Raw genomic sequence first — 18637 nt, 5'->3', positions numbered from 1 at the left:
ACAGCCTGATACCTGCAGGTCTGACAGCAGCAGGTGTATCACTCCTGTTTCTACCTGGAGACAGCAGTCGCCTCATTGTTCTGACACACAACACAAAACTATCCACAACACTACACACTAACTACACAAGACAACACATTAACTACACACTCCAAACACGCTAAACGTCACAAATCTCAAAACTCGCTCTCTCTCTTTTCCTGCTCTCTCTCTCTCTCTCTCTCTCTCTCGCCGTCACTCCTAAAACTTGCCCTGTTTGTTTGTTTTTTTGCTCATAAGCAGAGAGTGCTTGCTAGCGCTAACGTGGCGAAACTATTGAGGAAAAAACGCCGCGTATATATTGTTTATCATGACTCTGGTTTTACGTGGCCTATCGACACAATTTATAAACTGGTATATATCACCTTGTTGCTTTGTCTTTAAGTGGTCATGTGATTGGCTTACCGACTACTTTATTCTTCCTCAGTCAAACAGCAGCACTCATGCGATTGTTTTGCCTCCTGAGCTCCGGGTGTTGTGCTGGACAGTGCTCGTGATTAGCGTCCGCGGGAGCGCGCAGCTGCTTAAAGCTGTAGCGTCCAGAAGATGTGGTAAGCTGAACACAGCGTCAACCGTCTGTTTGTTGAAAAATAGTAACGGACCGCGTTTCCTTGTTAGTAACTGTAACGCCGTTGTAACGATAGGAATAGTAATTAGTTAGATTACTCGTTTCTGAAAAACGTAACGCCGTTAGTAACGCCGTTACTTGTAACGCCGTTATTCCCATCACTGAATCAGTGACTCAGAGAAATGACACTTTCATAAATCTGGTTTTAGTCACTTTGAGTGTAAAAAGGAAACAAACTGCATCATTTGTGCTTCTTGCACCAGGATCCTCCTCGTCTCTCCCACAGCAGGAAGTTCAGCTCTGCTCTCATGAAGCAGCAGGAAGAGGCTCAGAGTGAGGACTGAGTACAGACTGATGGCACACTCAGCCTTTTGCCACTGCGTGCACAGCTGTGAGTCATGTGACACTCGTGCACTCGTGTTGATCACACCTCTCATTGCAGATAAGTGAACTCTCCCAACGATCACACACAGTGGTGTGAAAAAGTCTTTTCACTCAGTCATTTCTGACTGTTTTTATCACACAAATGTTCCTGTTAGACAAAGATAACACACGTAAATAAATGATGATGTCATTGATTAAGGCACAAAGGTGATCCCAACCTACCTGAGCTGTGTGCAAAAATAACTGCCCCTCTGCTTCAATCATGAATGAACTGTGATGAAGCACATTTGTTTCTAAAGCTGAGTTTGACAAACACACTCAGCCTGATTACTAGAAGACCTGTTGGATCAACAGACTCATCAACTTCTACAGAACCCGTGTGAGAAAGAGGCTGAAAGATGTCAAACAGCAACACATAATGCCACCATCTACACAATCAGCTGACAGAGTCACAGCTGTCAGTCTGCACAGGGTTCAAAGCCATTTCTAAGGCTTTGGGACTCTGTTGAACCACGCTGAGAGCCATTACACACAAATGCTGAAAGTGGGGAACAGTGGGAACCTTCCCAGGAGCCAGTGGCACCAACATGACTCCAAGAGCACATCGACATCCAGGAGCTCACAAAGAGCCCAGGACAACATGAAAGACCTGCAGGCCTCAGTTAAGGTCATCATTGAACAATAAGAAAGAGAATCCATGGAGGAGTCCAAGGAGAAAACCACTGCAGACCAAGAAGAACACAAAGGATGGTCTCACATTGTCCAACAACATGTTGATGATCCGTTTGGGAAAGACTCTGTGGACTGATGAGACAAAAGCTTTCTGACGAGTCCTGTTACATCTGAAACTAACACAGCATCAATGAAAAGGAGCCTCATAGCAACAGTCACATATGGTGGTGGTAGTGTGATGGTCCCATGTGATGCATCATGGCAGCAACAATACAACAACAAACACACACATGTGACAAATGTACAATAACAGGTCATTAAGTGTCACGGCGCCGTGCGCATTAGTATATTTGACTTAAGCTTAATAATCAGAATAATGCTCTGATCTCTTCACATAAATGAAATAATGCCTTTCTACTAAAACTGTTTCTGTTGGTCTCCACCTTTTCCTGAACCCTGCAGGATCCACCTGAGTGTCCCAGTCCTGGACCCTGTTTGTAACCAGGAGGATCCCAGGCCTGATTATTGTTGATGTGTTATAAATATTCTTGTTTTATTCTCATTAAATAAATATGTGTATAAATATGTGGATTCATGTTTCAGTCCTGGACGTTGATGCTTGTTTGAAAGGACACAGATGGACCTTGTTTCCTTCTTTCCTTCCTTTTCGTGTCCTCTGTGCTTCATCTGCTGCTCTTCACTCTGTTACTTTGGACTGATTTCACTCACACTTTGTTTCCATGGTTTCTTTGCGTCACGCTGACAGCACGTGAACAACACGACATGTTTGATCTCAAAGAAGGAGCAGCATCCTCTCTCCAACCTGTTTCTCCATCTTCTACAACACCTGATTCATTCCAGTTTCTCTGCTTTGATTCATGTCAACATGAAGCCTGAACGTCTGTGATGAACACACTATCAGCATCACTGACAGATTTCATCATTTAAAAAACACTTCACAGTGTCACAGTGACATCATGCAGTTTGTGCTTTGACCTCCAGAGGGCGACAAATCAGCACAGACAGAGAGCTCCATTCAAACTTTGCTGCCATCGGTAATAATTCTTCAAATATAATCATCAGTGTTTGAGCAGTTATGATATCAGGGACAATCTAGACATGTGTGACAATACTGAACATGTCACATGACACACCTTAAACATCATGTGATCCACTCTCAGTCTGCACCTTCATTAATGACTTCAACAGGTTGAAATGAGCTTTGAACAAACATTCAGTGAAATAAATCTTTAATGGATTCATGTGAGCAGCAGATGAACTTTGTACCAACAACATCTTCAATAACAGAGTCTGAATGAAGTTCAGGTGTTGATGCTGCTCACTGATTGGACGGTTGGTTTCACCTCTGCTCTCTGTCTTTACTGCACAGGTGAAAGTTGAAATTGTTACTGGATCAATAGACTGGAAACAGAGAAATTCACTGTGAATGTTTTCAGTATAAGTATTTATACTGTAAATAAAGTAAACAGTCTGTGTGTGTGTCTCTATTAGATGTATTAAATGTCTGTTCACACTGGCAGGTACAAGGTTTCATGTTACCAGTGAACTTTACGCTGAACCAGTCTGAAATCAAACACACTGATGAAGGTCAGAATGTTTTTACTTCCCATAAGTCTTGTGATATGATATATTTTTGTTGGAGAAACAGATCATGAGTCATAACCTGATACAGTGTTTATTTTTAATCATGGCATGGAGTACAGAAGATCTCTGTTATTTTTTTTTCATGTGTGTGAGCCAAAAAATAATGTGTGAAAAGTCAGATTAAAGAAGGAGTTCATCCAGAATTAATTATTTTTGTCTGCTTAGTAGAAAAGAGAGAAAATATTAACAGGTATTGTTTGAAAAGTTAGAAAAGTAGAACAGAAACGTGTCCTGTTAGTGTTTGTCTCTCACTTTCTGCCTGCTACACAAAACCAGTAAGAATAAAGACCAAACAGTTAGTGAACTTACCTGTAATAAAGACTGAGTGTATGCTGCAGGGACCTGAGAAAAACTGCATATGGAATCAAACTTATTGGGCATGAATGAGTAGATCACACAGCACTAGGAGTAGGAACAAGAAGAAGCTTATAAGAGTGACTCACCGTGTTCTTTCTGTACAAAACTATTAGAAATGAAGTGCTAAAATTGTAGATAATTCTTAGTAGAATGTGAAAATGTAAGACAAACGATGATATTCAGGGTGCATGATCTCCAAACTGGAACATCAGGTTTCAGTGTTTAGTATCAGATCTCACAGCTGTAGCAAAAACAAGCTTAAAGGTCAGTGCAGTTTCTTTGTTTACACAACAGAGCTGAAGGACATGAGGGTGAGGAGGACACCCTCATGCGTTGACTCCTAAATTATTCAGAGTGTGCAACATAAGTTGCCACAGTGATATTCCAGTGAAACGTGAACCAAAAACTTGAAATAAACCAGAGTAAACCTAAAGTCACCAGCTGTCACTCACACTGATACTGACAGTGATGTGTTCAGTGTTGGGAAGGTTACTTTTAAAATGTATTTCACTACAGATTACAGATTACATGCCCCAAAATGTATTTAGTAACGCATTCTGTTACGTTACTCAATGAGAGTAACGTATTCTGAATACTTTGGATTACTTAATATATTATCATGATTTTTACAACTACATGAATGTACAATTGCTGTGTGATTTATTACTGGTATTGAAGGTCCGCGGCTCCGAACCGTAGTAAAGGGACCTCGGGCTAATACGTCAGGTTGTGTCGGGCTTGTAGCCGAAAAATAGCTTTACTTAAAGCGCTATACAAATACAGGCCATTTACCATTTACTTGTTGTGTGGATCAACTTTGCTTGCGAGAGAGGCGAGAGACAGAGAGAGGCGTTGAAAGGCTGCTCCAACTGAACTTATTGTTTCAGAGGAAAACACGAACACAGTGTACAGTCGAGTCTTAATAACATATTTACAACTGGGCTTGTCAGGCACTCTTTTTGGCTGCAGTGGTTATTATTATATTTAAATGCTTCCAGCTCCCGTTTCTGCTCGGTGACAGCTCGGACTTTTCTTCTTTTTCTCCCTCCATCGCTCACAGACACATAACAGATATGGCCGTCCATTCTCCCTGCAGCACGGACTACACTGCCCATGAGGCTACATTCTTTATGGCTATGCCTGCAACTCTCTGCCTGTTGCCTTCATATTAAATCATTTTAAAAAATATTTCTTCACGTCATTATGAGACGTGAGATTGAGACACGGGCATTAGGGCGTCTTAATGCGTGTTCTGTTTGGGTTTCCACTGGCGTGGAATTACCAAAATTACCAAAAATAGAGGGTATAGCCCAGGGGTCGGCAACCCGCGGCTCCGGAGCTGCATGTGGCTCTTTAGTCCTTTAGGCCTGTCTGCATCCATTAGCTGCCTAGAAAGTCGCCCAGGCAAACTCCTTCTTCAGCCTGGTGGCTCCTTTTACCTCTGATGTCCCCCATTTGGTTCGGGGGTTACCACCACGACAGGCACAAACTACCTTGCTGCCGCACCTCAGTGCAGCAGCTTCAGCAATGGAGGTGCTGAACATGGTCTATTCAGACTCCATGTCTGCCGTCTAATGTTGTTGAAGTTCTGCAGGAGGTGTGCATTGAAGATCTCGCAGACTGGGGACTGATGGGCGTTCCCAGCCAATCTCTCTCTATACATTTAGGTGCACCAGGTCTGTCCACCGTCTTCCTCAACCATCTGACCCGTATATACCCAGCTATTCAACGTCATTGACAGGCTATGACTGCATCCTTATGTGCCGACACCGGTGTTTTAGCTAGCAAAGTGGCGTGGCTGATGTGGATTGAAGCCACGTTTATCACAACGTGTAAAACCATTGGAGCAGGACAGACTGAACAACTGACAGAAAAAAGTGTGGATTTTATACCAGTTTTTAAATTGTGTTGATAGGCCACGTAAAATCAGAGTTATGATAAAAAAAATAACAAGGGCTGGTGTACTGCAGGTTCTAGATATCACCCTGGGTCAACAAACCTTTTTTGTTTTTGTTTTTTTTTGTCTGTCCCATTTGGTTCTTTAGCCGTCAGAATTGTTGTCTGAAGACCAACAAGGATACCAAATGGATTTATTTTGCCAAATGGATCATCATGGCTTTGCCGTATTGGTCCATTTAATCAACTTTTGTTGTTATCATTTATTTTATTTTCAGTTGTTACAGATGAGACAGACATGATTGGGGGATAGGAAAGGGAGAAAGAAAGAGAGGAAGGAAAAGAAAAACAGAAGGGAAAAGGGACAGTGAGAAAGGGCACTTACAAAGACAAAGAAAAAAAAAAATCTCCTGGATCACCTGTTGAGAGAAAAAGAATAGAAAACAAGCAAAAAAAAACAAACAATGCAACATACTAAACACAACAACATCACGTTAATCTAGCTAAGTGTAAACAGCAATAAATACTAAATATTGAATGTTGTTGTGCAGCACAGACAGCGCACAAGGTGCTTTGAAGTAGCAGCTAAGAAAGGTGTAGTTTATGTCTACGAACAGTGAACACCCGTGTGCACACCTGTGTGGATCAGCGCACTTGTATACAGAAGGTTTCCCCATGTAACGGTCTGCTAGAGGGTGTGGAGGGCCATAGCCCATCCCCCAGGGCATGAAGCAGACATGGAGGAGATCCAGGCTCCAGACATCCAGGGACCCCAGAGTGCGAGAGCCCAAGGAGTACCACCGGAGGGGCATCCGTGCCACCCTCCTGGGAAGGGCTGAGGAGATCCCCAGACGAGGGGTCACCCAGTAGCCATGGAGCAGAAGCCAGAGGGGGCTGCACTGGCATGCCCGCCGGCTCTGCCGGCAGCCAGCTGTGCTAGAGTAAACCGAGTCGCAAGCCCCGAGGCCGAAGGCTCGAGGGCCCCCTTTGCCCCGGAAAAGGCCTGACCGAGCGACAGGCACCAGGCCCCGCCAAGTAACCACCGGGAGTGAGCTGGTGCATACCTGAGCGCCCAGCCCCGGACACCAAGAACCACCAATTCACCAACCCCTGAGGGCATCAGTTACCAGCAGGGAGTGTGGTGAGGGGAGCTAGGCCTCCACACTTTGGAGGGCCTGGGTGTTCTCAGGGAGGTGGAGTCTAAGACCCGACCTGACATATAAACACAGACACACAGGCACACACAGACACAAACATGCATTCCCACCCTCATGCACACAAACATACAAACACTCAGCACTCACCCAACGTAGGGATAGACATAGAACAACTCACCAGCCGAAACAAACAACTCACCTGCCGAATCAACAACTCACCTGCCGAATCAACAACTCACCTGCCGACACAACAACTCACCTGCCGACACAACTAGCCCTGAAAATGGATGGCGCTGGAGCGTCGGGCCCATACCCGGCCGTTGCCTGCAGCTTTATCTGGTAAAGCGAATGATTAGAGGTCTTGGGGTCAACAAACCTGAATCAAATGATTAGTTCATTACAAGGCCTCAGGAGAACTTCAAAATATGTTGAGGAGGTAATTTAGCTATTTAAATAAGCTGTGTTGGATCAAGGACACATCTAAAACCTGCAGGACACCGGCCCTTGAGGCCTGGAGTTCGACACCTGTGCATTAAAGTGACTTCTTTACTTGAATGAGTGAGAAAGAAAAAACTGTCTGTGACATGTAAATAAACTTAGAGGGCATCAAGATGTACAGGGGCTTCAAGCTGGGAGCAGGAACAGAAAGAAACATATATGGGTAAAATCAGTCTGAAGTCAAAAAATCACTCCTACATGATGATGTTTAAATAAAGATCCCTGTCAGTCTGACAGTCTAATCTGAGTTTCTTTATGGGATCATTTCTGAGGCAAGGTTATTATCGTTAACGAAAACTAACGAAATAACGAAAACTAGAAGTGAAAAAACATTTTCGTTAACGGAAATAAAAATAAAAACAAAAAAAGGAAAACTAACTAAAACTGTAATGAGTGTTCACAAAACTAACTAAAATTAACTGAATTTATAGCAAAAATATGTTGAGTTTTCGTTGATGTGTGCGTGTCATACAATAGTCAAGGGTAAAAAAGAAGTTTAGTTTCCAGGTTTTTTCCTGTGTTTCATTATGCCAGCAGGTGGCAGCACGTTAGTCGAGTGTCTGTGTCACTGCTCCGTCCACGCGCAGTATCATGTCAGGAAAAGTCGGGAGAAAGCGCCAGCTTCCAATTTGGGATTATTTTGAATATGACTGTGTTTTGGATAAAGCAAGTGTCTTGTAGTGGAACGAGACAAATTATGAGGGACATTTCTAAAGGGAAAAAAATCCCATAAACCTTAAAGTGTACGTGGAAAGCTCACACAATAAGGCTAACCTAGCTTACCTGGAGAAGGTAAGGGAGCATACTCAACCCTCATCCCCAGAAACAGAAGCTAACACCAGGCAAGGCAGCGTGATGCATCTCGAGACAACAGGACTGGGATATCTACATAACTGTGTGAGTCAATTGCCTTCAAAAGATTTATCAATTCACTTGAACCAAAATTACGAACACCCGGTGCTGCAAGAGTTGATAGTCTCATTGCGGCCAAGATATACATTTTATAGTTGCCTGGTATCAACAGTTGTTCATCTGCCTTTATTTATTTATTTAAAGAACCCATAGGTGGGAATGTGAGTTGTCTGTCTCTGCGTGTTAGCCCTGCGACAGACAGGCGACCTGTCCAGGGTGCAGGGTATGGTAGCTGTAATAGCAACATACCCAAGGATAAGCAGAAGAGAATGACTGATATGATGAAATATATAAAGCGCCTTGAGGCGACTTTTGTTGTGATTTGGCGCTATATAAATAAAATTGAATTGAATTGAATTGAAATGAAACTGGGATTTTGTTACACTTTATTGCAAACACAACTAAAACTATAACTGAAACTAATCAAAACTAAACTGAAACTAATCAAAACTAAACTGAAACTAAGGATTTTCAAAAAAATAAAAATAAAAACTAAACTAAACTAGCAAACAATTGGTAAAAACTAATTAAAACTGATATAAAATTGAAAATCTGAAGTCAAAACGAAATAAAAATAAAAACTAATGAAAATTGCAAAACTACCCTGGTCTGAGGTCAAAGAAGGATTTGTGAAGTGAAGCTATGTCTGCTGTTTGTGATCAAATGGCAGATTTAATGAATTCTAAGAGCAAGTGTTTACACTAAACGGAAAGAAAGGAAGAAATGGTGAAAGCAGGCCAAAGGTAAACTTCACTTTTCACAGTAAAGTCTGTTATTCAGGAGTTGATGGGTGTTGTTAAATGAACTTGACTCCTGCTTGTCCTCCCCCTCCCACCTGTCCTGCTTCAGGTGGAGCCCCGCCTCGTGAGTGGATCTTGTTGTTGGTGTGTGTGTTTGAAGAAACTGTAAGTTTGCTTTGTTTCCCTCTTTAACAGTTTATGTTTAGGAGAATAATTTGTGCTTTGAAGCAAATATTTGCTTTGACAGTTTGATGGATTTATTTGGTTTTTCTTAACACTAAACTGAATATTTTTAGGCTGATGACACTGCATTCAGCAATGTAGTAATTTTTAGTAACAGGTATGGTTGGCTTTTCACATTAATCCTGAACTAAGAGATAATTGGTGTGAAGCTTTTAACTCTCCTGATCCTCGTTGAATCATTGATTAGCTGAAATGTTAGAAAATGTTGTTGAACTGTGTTGGACTGACTGAATATTAGTGGACTGAAGCCTGCAGTCACAGTGAATCAGTGTGTGTCAGTGAATGCATCGTGTGTGCTTCACGGCTCCATCTAGTGGACTGATAGTAGAGCAGCTGATGGCAGCTTCCTCTGCCTCACACTGCTGTCTGACTGCATTCAGCTGACACTGAGATGAAGCAGGAAAGAAGCAGCTGATATTTGGACAGCACACATGATGGAAAGGATGATTTCAGTTGATGTGCACATGAATGATTTGTGTTTCCTCTGCAGGTAGAAAGTGTGTGTGAGCTGATGTGAGCAGCATGGATCAGTGTGAGGACAGAGAGGAGGGAGTCCCTCCCTCTAAAAGCACTCTGTGTGGGGAACATGAGAGCCAGACCAAAGCTCAGAGGTGAGATGACCATCTCTAACTGTCCATGACTCTTCTCCATGTCACAGCTCAGCACTCACATCACTGCTCCATCATTATTCACAGGAACCCACCGGGACCTCCACCCAGCTCTGTGTCCTTACAGAGTGACCGGTCTAAAGATTGGCCCATTGGTTTTAAAGTCCAGAAGGCATCTAGTAAAGAGAGGTAAGCTTTTTAGTGGATATCTAACAAATGGGTATCTGATGAAATGAACTGGTCATGCTCAGCCGGCAGACCAATTTCTCTTTGGGATGATGATGGTTTCTTAAGTATTTAACAGCTTACGTTGCTTTCAGTGAACTACACATTTTCTTCTCTGACAGGATCTATGGGAGACCTGCTGGACCTCCACCCAGCTATGTGTCCTTACACAGTGACGCGTCTAAACCTGCTGATATTAACTTTAAATCAGACATGTGTCGTCCTGCAGAGAGGTACTGTGTGTGTAAATGTTGTTGTGTGTTTGTGAATAAATCCTCCATCATGTTTAATGTCAGCTCTGTTTCACACACATTTCTATGTTCATATGTGCAGCGGTGTGTGTTGGAGTGTTTCCACAAACACAGCAGATACTCAGAGAGATTATTTTACCTGAAAGTAAAATACTATGATAATATATGATAAAATACTATGATAATAATATGAAAGTAAAACCTGTCTAGAGCTGCCCACTTTAGTTTTAAAGTCCAGCCAGTGTCTGCTGCAGAGAGGTGAGCTGTTAGTAACATGAGCTCTTTGTTTCAACTGCTTGATGTTGTTGGATATAAACTGCAGTGCAAATACGTCATTCCCTCAATCCTATTTAAACTGTCTCTTAAAAACAAGCTTTTGGTTTCTAAACAATTGAAAATCCAATTGTGTGTTGTAGGGAATTAGAGGAGGTAACACTAGCTTTGCTGCACAGATTTTACTTTTACTCATAAAACTCAGAGCATCAAAAGAGAGCAAAAGTTTCAGAAGAAATTTTAAGTGTGCCTATGCTGCTGCCAACTGGAACAGCTATTCTCCGCCATGAACTATTGTAAAAACAAACACTGCGCCCCACAGATGACAGCTTACAGTTTTGCGTAAGGATGAAGTGACTTCGTACAGCCCCAATTTGCAGACACTGTGCACAGAGGTTCAGGAGCAGAAGTCCCATTGTACAACAGCAGACCCGACGATGTTTGCATGAACACGCTTTGTAGCATTTCTTTACTGACCACTTTTCACACATGGTTTCTGTACCCACACAGCAGGCTTTAGCTTTTCCACTGACAGCCCGACACACACCAACTCACCAGCAGAGACAGCACAGACTTTAAGCCGGCGTGGGTGATTGCAATTTTGCTCAGGTGCATCTGCCTCCCCTGCAGCAGCACTGCAGACCACACACATTAATCATGTAAAATAAATATTTACCGAGATACTTTGCAAATATTTATTTTTCATTTTTTTAGCATCATGGTGCTTTTTTCCAAATATTTTTAAAATTCACCTCAAGGCTCCACTACAGGCTGCGAAATTCCAAAGGTTATATAAGCATGATGGCTCTTTACAGTTTTTGTTTGCTATGTCTTTGTGTTTGAGCTGTTAAACAGTCTAAGAGGACACAGAGAGACCCTGGGTAACGTCTAAGCAGCTAAAGCCTGGATCATACTGGGTAGTGTTAATGAGACCTCCATCAGGAAAACACTTATTGACCCAGGTTCTTTTATTCTTCCGACCAGACAGAGAAGACACAGACTCAGAGTGGTCAGAGTATTTATAATCATTTTATTCAATACCTACCGTTCTGCAGATCTAAAGCATTACAGGCCGGATGTGTATAATATAGTCTGCTCCCTCCTCCCCTACAAAACCATCACTTTATCTATTTTAATTATACATGTCTGCCATTTAGAGGCAAAAACAAATGCACCTGAGCTCCTCATGTCTACTTTTTATGACCCAAAGGTCATTTCCTGTTGTCCTCTTTTCATCACAAACATAGGCGAAGGTCTCTGCAACTCTGCACAAAGCTTCCTGTTTTGCAGAGTTTTCAGTCTTGCTAAACGATCTAATGACCTATGACACAGATTATAACTCAGAGGTGAAACTGAAGAAGTCACTTGGATGAGTGACGAAATGTTTCTCCCACAAAACGCCAGATCAGCAGAATCAACTTTTGGAGATTTACTTTCTTGGATGATTGAGAATGCATCAAGACGAAGACTTTGTTGTTGTTGCACTCCTAGTACAGAAGTTGATGTATGAGAGTATGGCAGATGTGTGATCTTCCAAGTCTGATCCTCCTGCAATTACACTCCAATTTGTGTTGTCAAAACAGTCCTGTAGGAGCGTGGTGGCTTCCGTGGTCCACACTCGTACAGGTATACTTACCTGTGCTTCTGTAGTTTTGGAGCATTGATCTGCTTGTAGGATTAGCTGATGGTTCATAATAGTTTTACCTTCCAATGAGGGATTTTTATTTCAGTTTAATGAAGTCTTAAAGTTTCTTCTGATTTTCTGCTAGATCATCCCTTACATTAAGGGATCATCCCTTACATTAAGGGATGATCTAGCATTTGGGTGCCTACAAATGCGCTAATAAATACAATCCATTATTAACACTGAAAGGGAGTCAAATTACAATAGAATGTTTGCTGCAGCAAACATTTTAATTTCTTATTGGTGACAAGGTACATGTATGGAAAGTTTTTCTGATATGGGTGATATTATGCTTGAACTAATTCTCCATGGTTCCTCCACAGAGTGGAAAATGAGAGCTCAGAGGTTCCCAGTGGTCAGTCTGCCCAGCAGCATCAAACACACCTGGACTCCATATTTATGGTCTGTACATTTACAACAACTACTGTTACATCTATTCTGTTCACAGTCATCTCCATGCTGCTCTTAGTAGACCAGTGGATTGTTAGTGTGTCTAACATGGATTCATAAAGTATTCTGTTCCAGCTGCTGGAGGACAACATCATCACTTTTGTGAAGAACGAGGTGAAAAAGATACAGAAGGTTCTGAGTCCAGATTACCCAGAATGCTTAGAGAGTCAGAGGAGCAGCAGCAGAGAGGCATTTGTGAAGATCACTCAGGACTTCCTGAGGAAAATGAAGCAGGAAGAGCTGGCTGACCGACTGGAGAGCAGTAAGAGGGTTTCTATAAAGATTTAAGATGCTGATAATAAATTTTATATTTATTAATGTATACAGAGATTAACCAACATTTAATGAAAAAATGTATATATATATTGATAACATTTTTATGTGCCCTTTTAAAACAGAATCTTGTATTTTATTTTTTGTTTCTTTTTATTTAGAACATTGTCTTGCTTTTTTTCAACATAAACTCAAGTCTAAGTTGCAGAAGAAGTTTCAGTGTGTGTTTGAAGGGATCCCTAAAGCGGGAAACCCAACCCTTCTGAATCAGATCTACACAGAGCTCTACATCACAGAGGGAGGGACTGCAGAGGTCAATGATGAACATGAGGTCAGACAGATTGAAACAGCATCCAGGAAACCAGACAGACCAGAAACAACAATCAGACAAGAAGACATCTTTAAAGCCTCACCTGGAAGAGATGAACCAATCAGAACAGTGCTGACAAAGGGAGTGGCTGGCATTGGGAAAACAGTCTTAACACAGAAATACACCCTGGACTGGGCTGAAGACAAAGCCAACCAGGACATCCAGTTCATATTTCCATTCTCTTTCAAAGAGCTCAATGTGGTGAAAGAGAAAAAGTTCAGCTTGGTGGGACTTGTTCATCACTTCTTTACTGAAACCAAAGAAGCAGGAATCTGCAGCTTTGAAGACGTCCAGGTTGTGTTCATCTTTGATGGTCTGGATGAGTGTCGACTTCCTCTGGACTTCCACAAAACTAAAATCTTAACTGACCCTAGAAAGTCCACCTCAGTGGATGTACTGCTGATAAACCTCATCAGGGGGAAACTGCTTCCCTTTGCTCACCTCTGGATAACCACACGACCTGCAGCAGCCAATCAGATCCCTCCTGACTGTGTTGGCATGGTGACAGAAGTCAGAGGGTTCACTGACCCACAGAAGGAGGAGTACTTCAGGAAGAGATTCAGAGATGAGGAGCAGGCCAGCAGGATCATCTCCCACATCAAGACATCACGAAGCCTCCACATCATGTGCCACATCCCAGTCTTCTGCTGGATCACTGCTACAGTTCTGGAGGATGTGCTGGAAACCAGAGAGGGAGGACAGCTGCCCAAGACCCTGACTGAGATGTACATCCACTTCCTGGTGGTTCAGGCCAAAGTGAAGAAGGTCAAGTATGATGGAGGAGCTGAGACAGATCCACACTGGAGTCCAGAGAGCAGGAAGATGATGGAGTCTCTGGGAAAACTGGCTTTTGATCAGCTGCAGAAAGGAAACCTGATCTTCTATGAATCAGACCTGACAGAGTGTGGCATCGATATCAGAGCAGCTTCAGTGTACTCGGGAGTGTTCACACAGATCTTTAAAGAAGAGAGAGGACTGTACCAGGAGAATTTGTTCTGCTTCATCCATCTGAGTGTTCAGGAGTTTCTGGCTGCTCTTCATGTCCATCTGACCTTCATCAACTCTGGACTCAATCTGCTGGAAGAACAACACAGATCCTCGAAGTGGCCTAAATTGATTAACAAATCTAAACCACAATCTCTATACCAGAATGCTGTGGCAAAGGCCCTGCAGGGTCCAAACGGACACCTGGACTTGTTCCTCCGCTTCCTCCTAGGTCTTTCACTGCAGACCAATCAAACTCTCCTACGAGGCCTCCTGACACAGACAGGAAGTAGTTCCCTGAGAAATCAGGAAACAGTCCAGTACATCAAAAAGAAAATCAGTGAAAATCTGTCTGCAGAGAAAAGCATCAATCTGTTCCACTGTCTGAATGAACTGAATGATCGTTCTCTAGTGGAGGAGATCCAACAGTCCCTGAGATCAGGAAGTCTCTCCACAAATAAACTCTCTCCTGCTCAGTGGTCAGCTCTGGTTTTCATCTTACTGTCATCAGAAAAAGACATGGATGTGTTTGACTTGAAGAAATACTCTGCTTCAGAGGAGGCTCTTCTGAGGCTGCTGCCAGTGGTCAAAGCCTCCAACAAAGTGCTGTAAGCTCTGTCATTCTACCTAGAGCTTGCTACATTTGGGTTCTGTTAGTATATGCACACAAACACTTTGTTTTTTGCAACCCCTGAAGGAAGCACCATATACCAATAATTGGCCAATGAGTTGAAGCTGTGCTGAGCAACCTCACCTTGCACTGTCCCTAAAATGAAATCCTGTATAAAAAAATGTTTTTATCTCTTTTCCTATTATTGTATTGTATTTTTTTTTGTATTTGTTTGTATTTTGTTTTGTCCAGACTGAGTGGCTGCAATCTTTCAAAAAGAAGCTGTGAAGCTTTGTCCTCAGTCCTCTGCTCACAGCCCTCTGGTCTGAGAGAGCTGGACCTGAGTAACAACATACTTCAAGATTCAGCAGTGACGCTTCTGTCTGTTGGAGTGGCGAGTCAACATTGTAAACTTGAAACTCTTCGGTAAGATTAAGTGACATTTCAATTTTTTGTAAGTTAGAAAACTAATCACAAAATACAGATTTTCTTCCTTGCATTTGTTTTTTTTTTAATTCTTTCTTTTTAGTAAAAGTATCCCATTTCTATCTTGGTTGGGATCCTCACTTTCCTATGTTAAATAATCAACTGAGATCCAAGCCAGCAAATTACAATGAAGACCAAAACAGATAATTAAATAAGTATTCACTAATAACTTTTCACAGCAACATGAATCAATTTTAACACAAGGATTATTTCTCTTTATGTTAATAACTTTTCAGATTAAGTCACTGTTTCCTCTTAGAGAGAAGCTGTGAAGTTCTGTCCTCAGTTCTTAGCTCCCCATCCTCTAGTCTGAGAAAGCTGGACCTGAGTAACAACAACCTACAGGATTCAGGAGTCAAGCTTCTGTCTGTTGGATTGGCAAGTCCACACTGTAAACTAGAAACTCTCAGGTAAGATCAACACATTTTTTATTATTAATTTGCTTTCATTTAGGAAAATAATCACAAAGAAACTGAACATTATTATCTGTTTTTATTTTTCAAAGTTTTTACTAAAACATTCCTAACACATTTCAAACTTTGCTGAAATCTTAACTTGCTAGTGTTAAATAATCAAGTGATAACATAAGAAGAAGAAAAATATACTAAAATCTACAAACTCCTCATAAACAATTCCTTGTGACGCCATGAGTACACTTATGTTGTTTGTTTCTGTGTTCATGATTTTCCAGACTAAGTGGCTGTAAACTCTCAGACAGAAGCTGTGAAACTCTGTCCTCAGTTCTCAGCTCCCAGTCCTGTAGTCTTAGAGAGCTAGACCTGAGTAACAACTGTCTGAATGATTCAGGACCGAAGATGCTGAAGAGTCTAAACTCTACAATTATCAGGTCAGATCAAGTGATGCACTAATGAATAATGAGACATTGCACATATGAAACTTTGTAAATGTCAGCATTTTCATCCATTATAATTTTTTACCAAAATAAATTTGTTGGAAACAAATTGTGTACACTACAGAGTATCATGTTTTGTTTCTGTTTTTTATATTATTGCCATCCACCAATAATAATAATAATAATAATAATAATAATAATCAGCTGGTACATACAATATATAGACTAAAGCATTAGGCCATACATTTTAATTACTGTCTCACAGGGCTTTGGGCGTTGCGTCTTAGTCCCAGACAAGAAAATTCTTAGTGGACTGTCCAAATTCAGTATCTGACTTCTTAAGTCCTCTTCAAACTGAATGGGAAGAAATTCCCACAGAAACATTCCAAAATTTTGAAGAAAGCCTTCCTGGAAGACTGCAACCTATTAGAACAGCAAAGGGACAGTTCATCTTGGTGTATTCCACACTTGATGGTGATATGTCTGATTGTTTTCCATTCCATTGACTTCATGCATATTATTAGTGCACTGTTAGCACTCCAGTATCATTTGTGGTTCTTAGGGCCACATTTTTGAACATCTGGCAGAGCATTCTCACCCTGCACAAAACAGTGTCTTTGTATGCAACATTTGTGTCTAATTTTCTTTTTTTTTTTCATTTCATTTCATTTATTTATTTATTTCACACTTGGTACAACAGTTTCCACAGTTCCACCAACCACACTTTCTATTGGTAAAGCACTGCAACCATGTGTGAAAGGAGCAGGAAGAAGATAATATTCTTATTAAACCCTGCCCCCTATCTACAATCCAACTTATATTGCAAGTGAGCACCAAAAATCAAGGAACAAACTAACATTTATCTCCGGTCCTAACGCAAACCAAACAACAAATTTACAATCAGAATATACCACTCCACATAGTAACAAGGAGAAAAGATAAGTAAATAAAATAAAATGTTACATGTCTAAAGTGTTTTAGACATGTAACACTTTTTTTAAACAATGTAACTATATACAATTCTTTAAATTATAATGAAGAGAGTTCCACAGTCGTATACCCCTAACCGTTGGACACATTAATCTCTGTGTAATCCTAGCTAGCTGATGCTTAAAATAAAATTTCCTTCTGCTGTCTTCTCCCCCCAAACACATTAAAAATAATCTTTGTAACTTAAAAGCCAAAATATTATTTTTAGCCCTAAACATAATTAATAGTGTCCGTAGTTTCACTAAATCTCCTAATTTTAATAATTTCGATTTTATAAATAATTTATTTGTATGTTATGAATCATTCGTATCACTTTCTTCTGTAATATGTTTAGAGCTTTTATAGTATTTACATATGTATTCCTCCAAACTTCCACACAGTAACCAAAGCATGAGAAAAACAATGAAAAATATAAAATGCGCATTGTTTTGTAGTCTAATAAATCTCTTACAATTCCCAAAATATAAATGTTTTTAACCATCTTCTTTCTAATATACTCAATATGTGATTTCCACGTCAAATTTTCATCTACTATTACACCCAAAAAGCGAAATTCAGTAACTCTTTCAATCAATTCTCCGTTAATGGGCATAATGACTTCTTTCTCCTTTACACAATTACCGAATTTCATTTTTGTCAGATTCAAAGATAATTTATTTACATCAAACCATTTTTTTAATCTTAACATCTGAGAAATCATAACTTCAACCAAATCTTTCAAATTTTCTCCTGAGCAATAGAAATTTGTCATCTGCAAATAAAATAAAATATAACCTTTTTGATACATCACAGATATCATTAATATATAAATTATAAAGTTTAGGTCCCAAAATAGAACCTTGAGGAACGCCACATACAATCTTCAATCTTTTAGAGGTATTGCTGAGATAATGTACATATTGCGACCTTATTTCTAAATAACTCCTTAACCAATTCAATGCCACTCCTCTCACACCATAATTATACAATTTAGAAATCAAAATAGAATGTTGTAACATGTCAAAAGCTTTTTTAAATCAACAAATACCCTAACTGTGTATTTATTATTATGGGTTGCAGATGAAATTTTAGCTAAGAATAAAATTAACCGCTCTACTTTCTCCTTTCCAGACTTCCTCATTTTCTGGGTCGTCATTTTTTTCTAATTAAATTTGTTGAAGTAGGTCCAACATTTACAAAAAAGGAATTGAATTCGATTGCTACTTCAGTCACCAACAACTTGATTATTCTTAATGAAATAAATAGGCAGATCTGAGGGTGTGTTCTTGTTACCCAATACTCCAAAATATTCCAAATGTCTTTAATATTATTCTTGTTTTCCTGAAAAAGTTTATTATAATAGTCTTTCTTGGCTTTCCTCAATATTAATACCAACTTATTTTTATAAACTTTATATTTCATTTCCACATTCTTAGTTCTCTGTGTTATATAATCCCTATATAAATTATT

General features: G+C 40.5%; 1 protein-coding gene across 1 annotated transcript in view; it reads left to right on the top strand.

Annotated features, from left to right (window-relative positions):
- The window catches only part of LOC134620251 (uncharacterized), a 331095-nt gene that overhangs the window by 189910 nt on the left and 122548 nt on the right, over nt 1-18637 (top strand). The window contains exons 17-18 of the mRNA XM_065470089.1: nt 15112-15285; nt 15582-15755. Coding sequence (XP_065326161.1) covers nt 15112-15285; nt 15582-15755 — 348 coding nt within the window. The remainder of the gene's footprint in view (nt 1-15111; nt 15286-15581; nt 15756-18637) is intronic.

Source organism: Pelmatolapia mariae, linkage group LG3_W, assembly GCF_036321145.2.
Source record: "Pelmatolapia mariae isolate MD_Pm_ZW linkage group LG3_W, Pm_UMD_F_2, whole genome shotgun sequence".
NCBI classification, from domain to species: Eukaryota; Metazoa; Chordata; class Actinopteri; order Cichliformes; family Cichlidae; genus Pelmatolapia; species Pelmatolapia mariae.
This window is presented reverse-complemented; position numbering and strand designations above follow the sequence as displayed.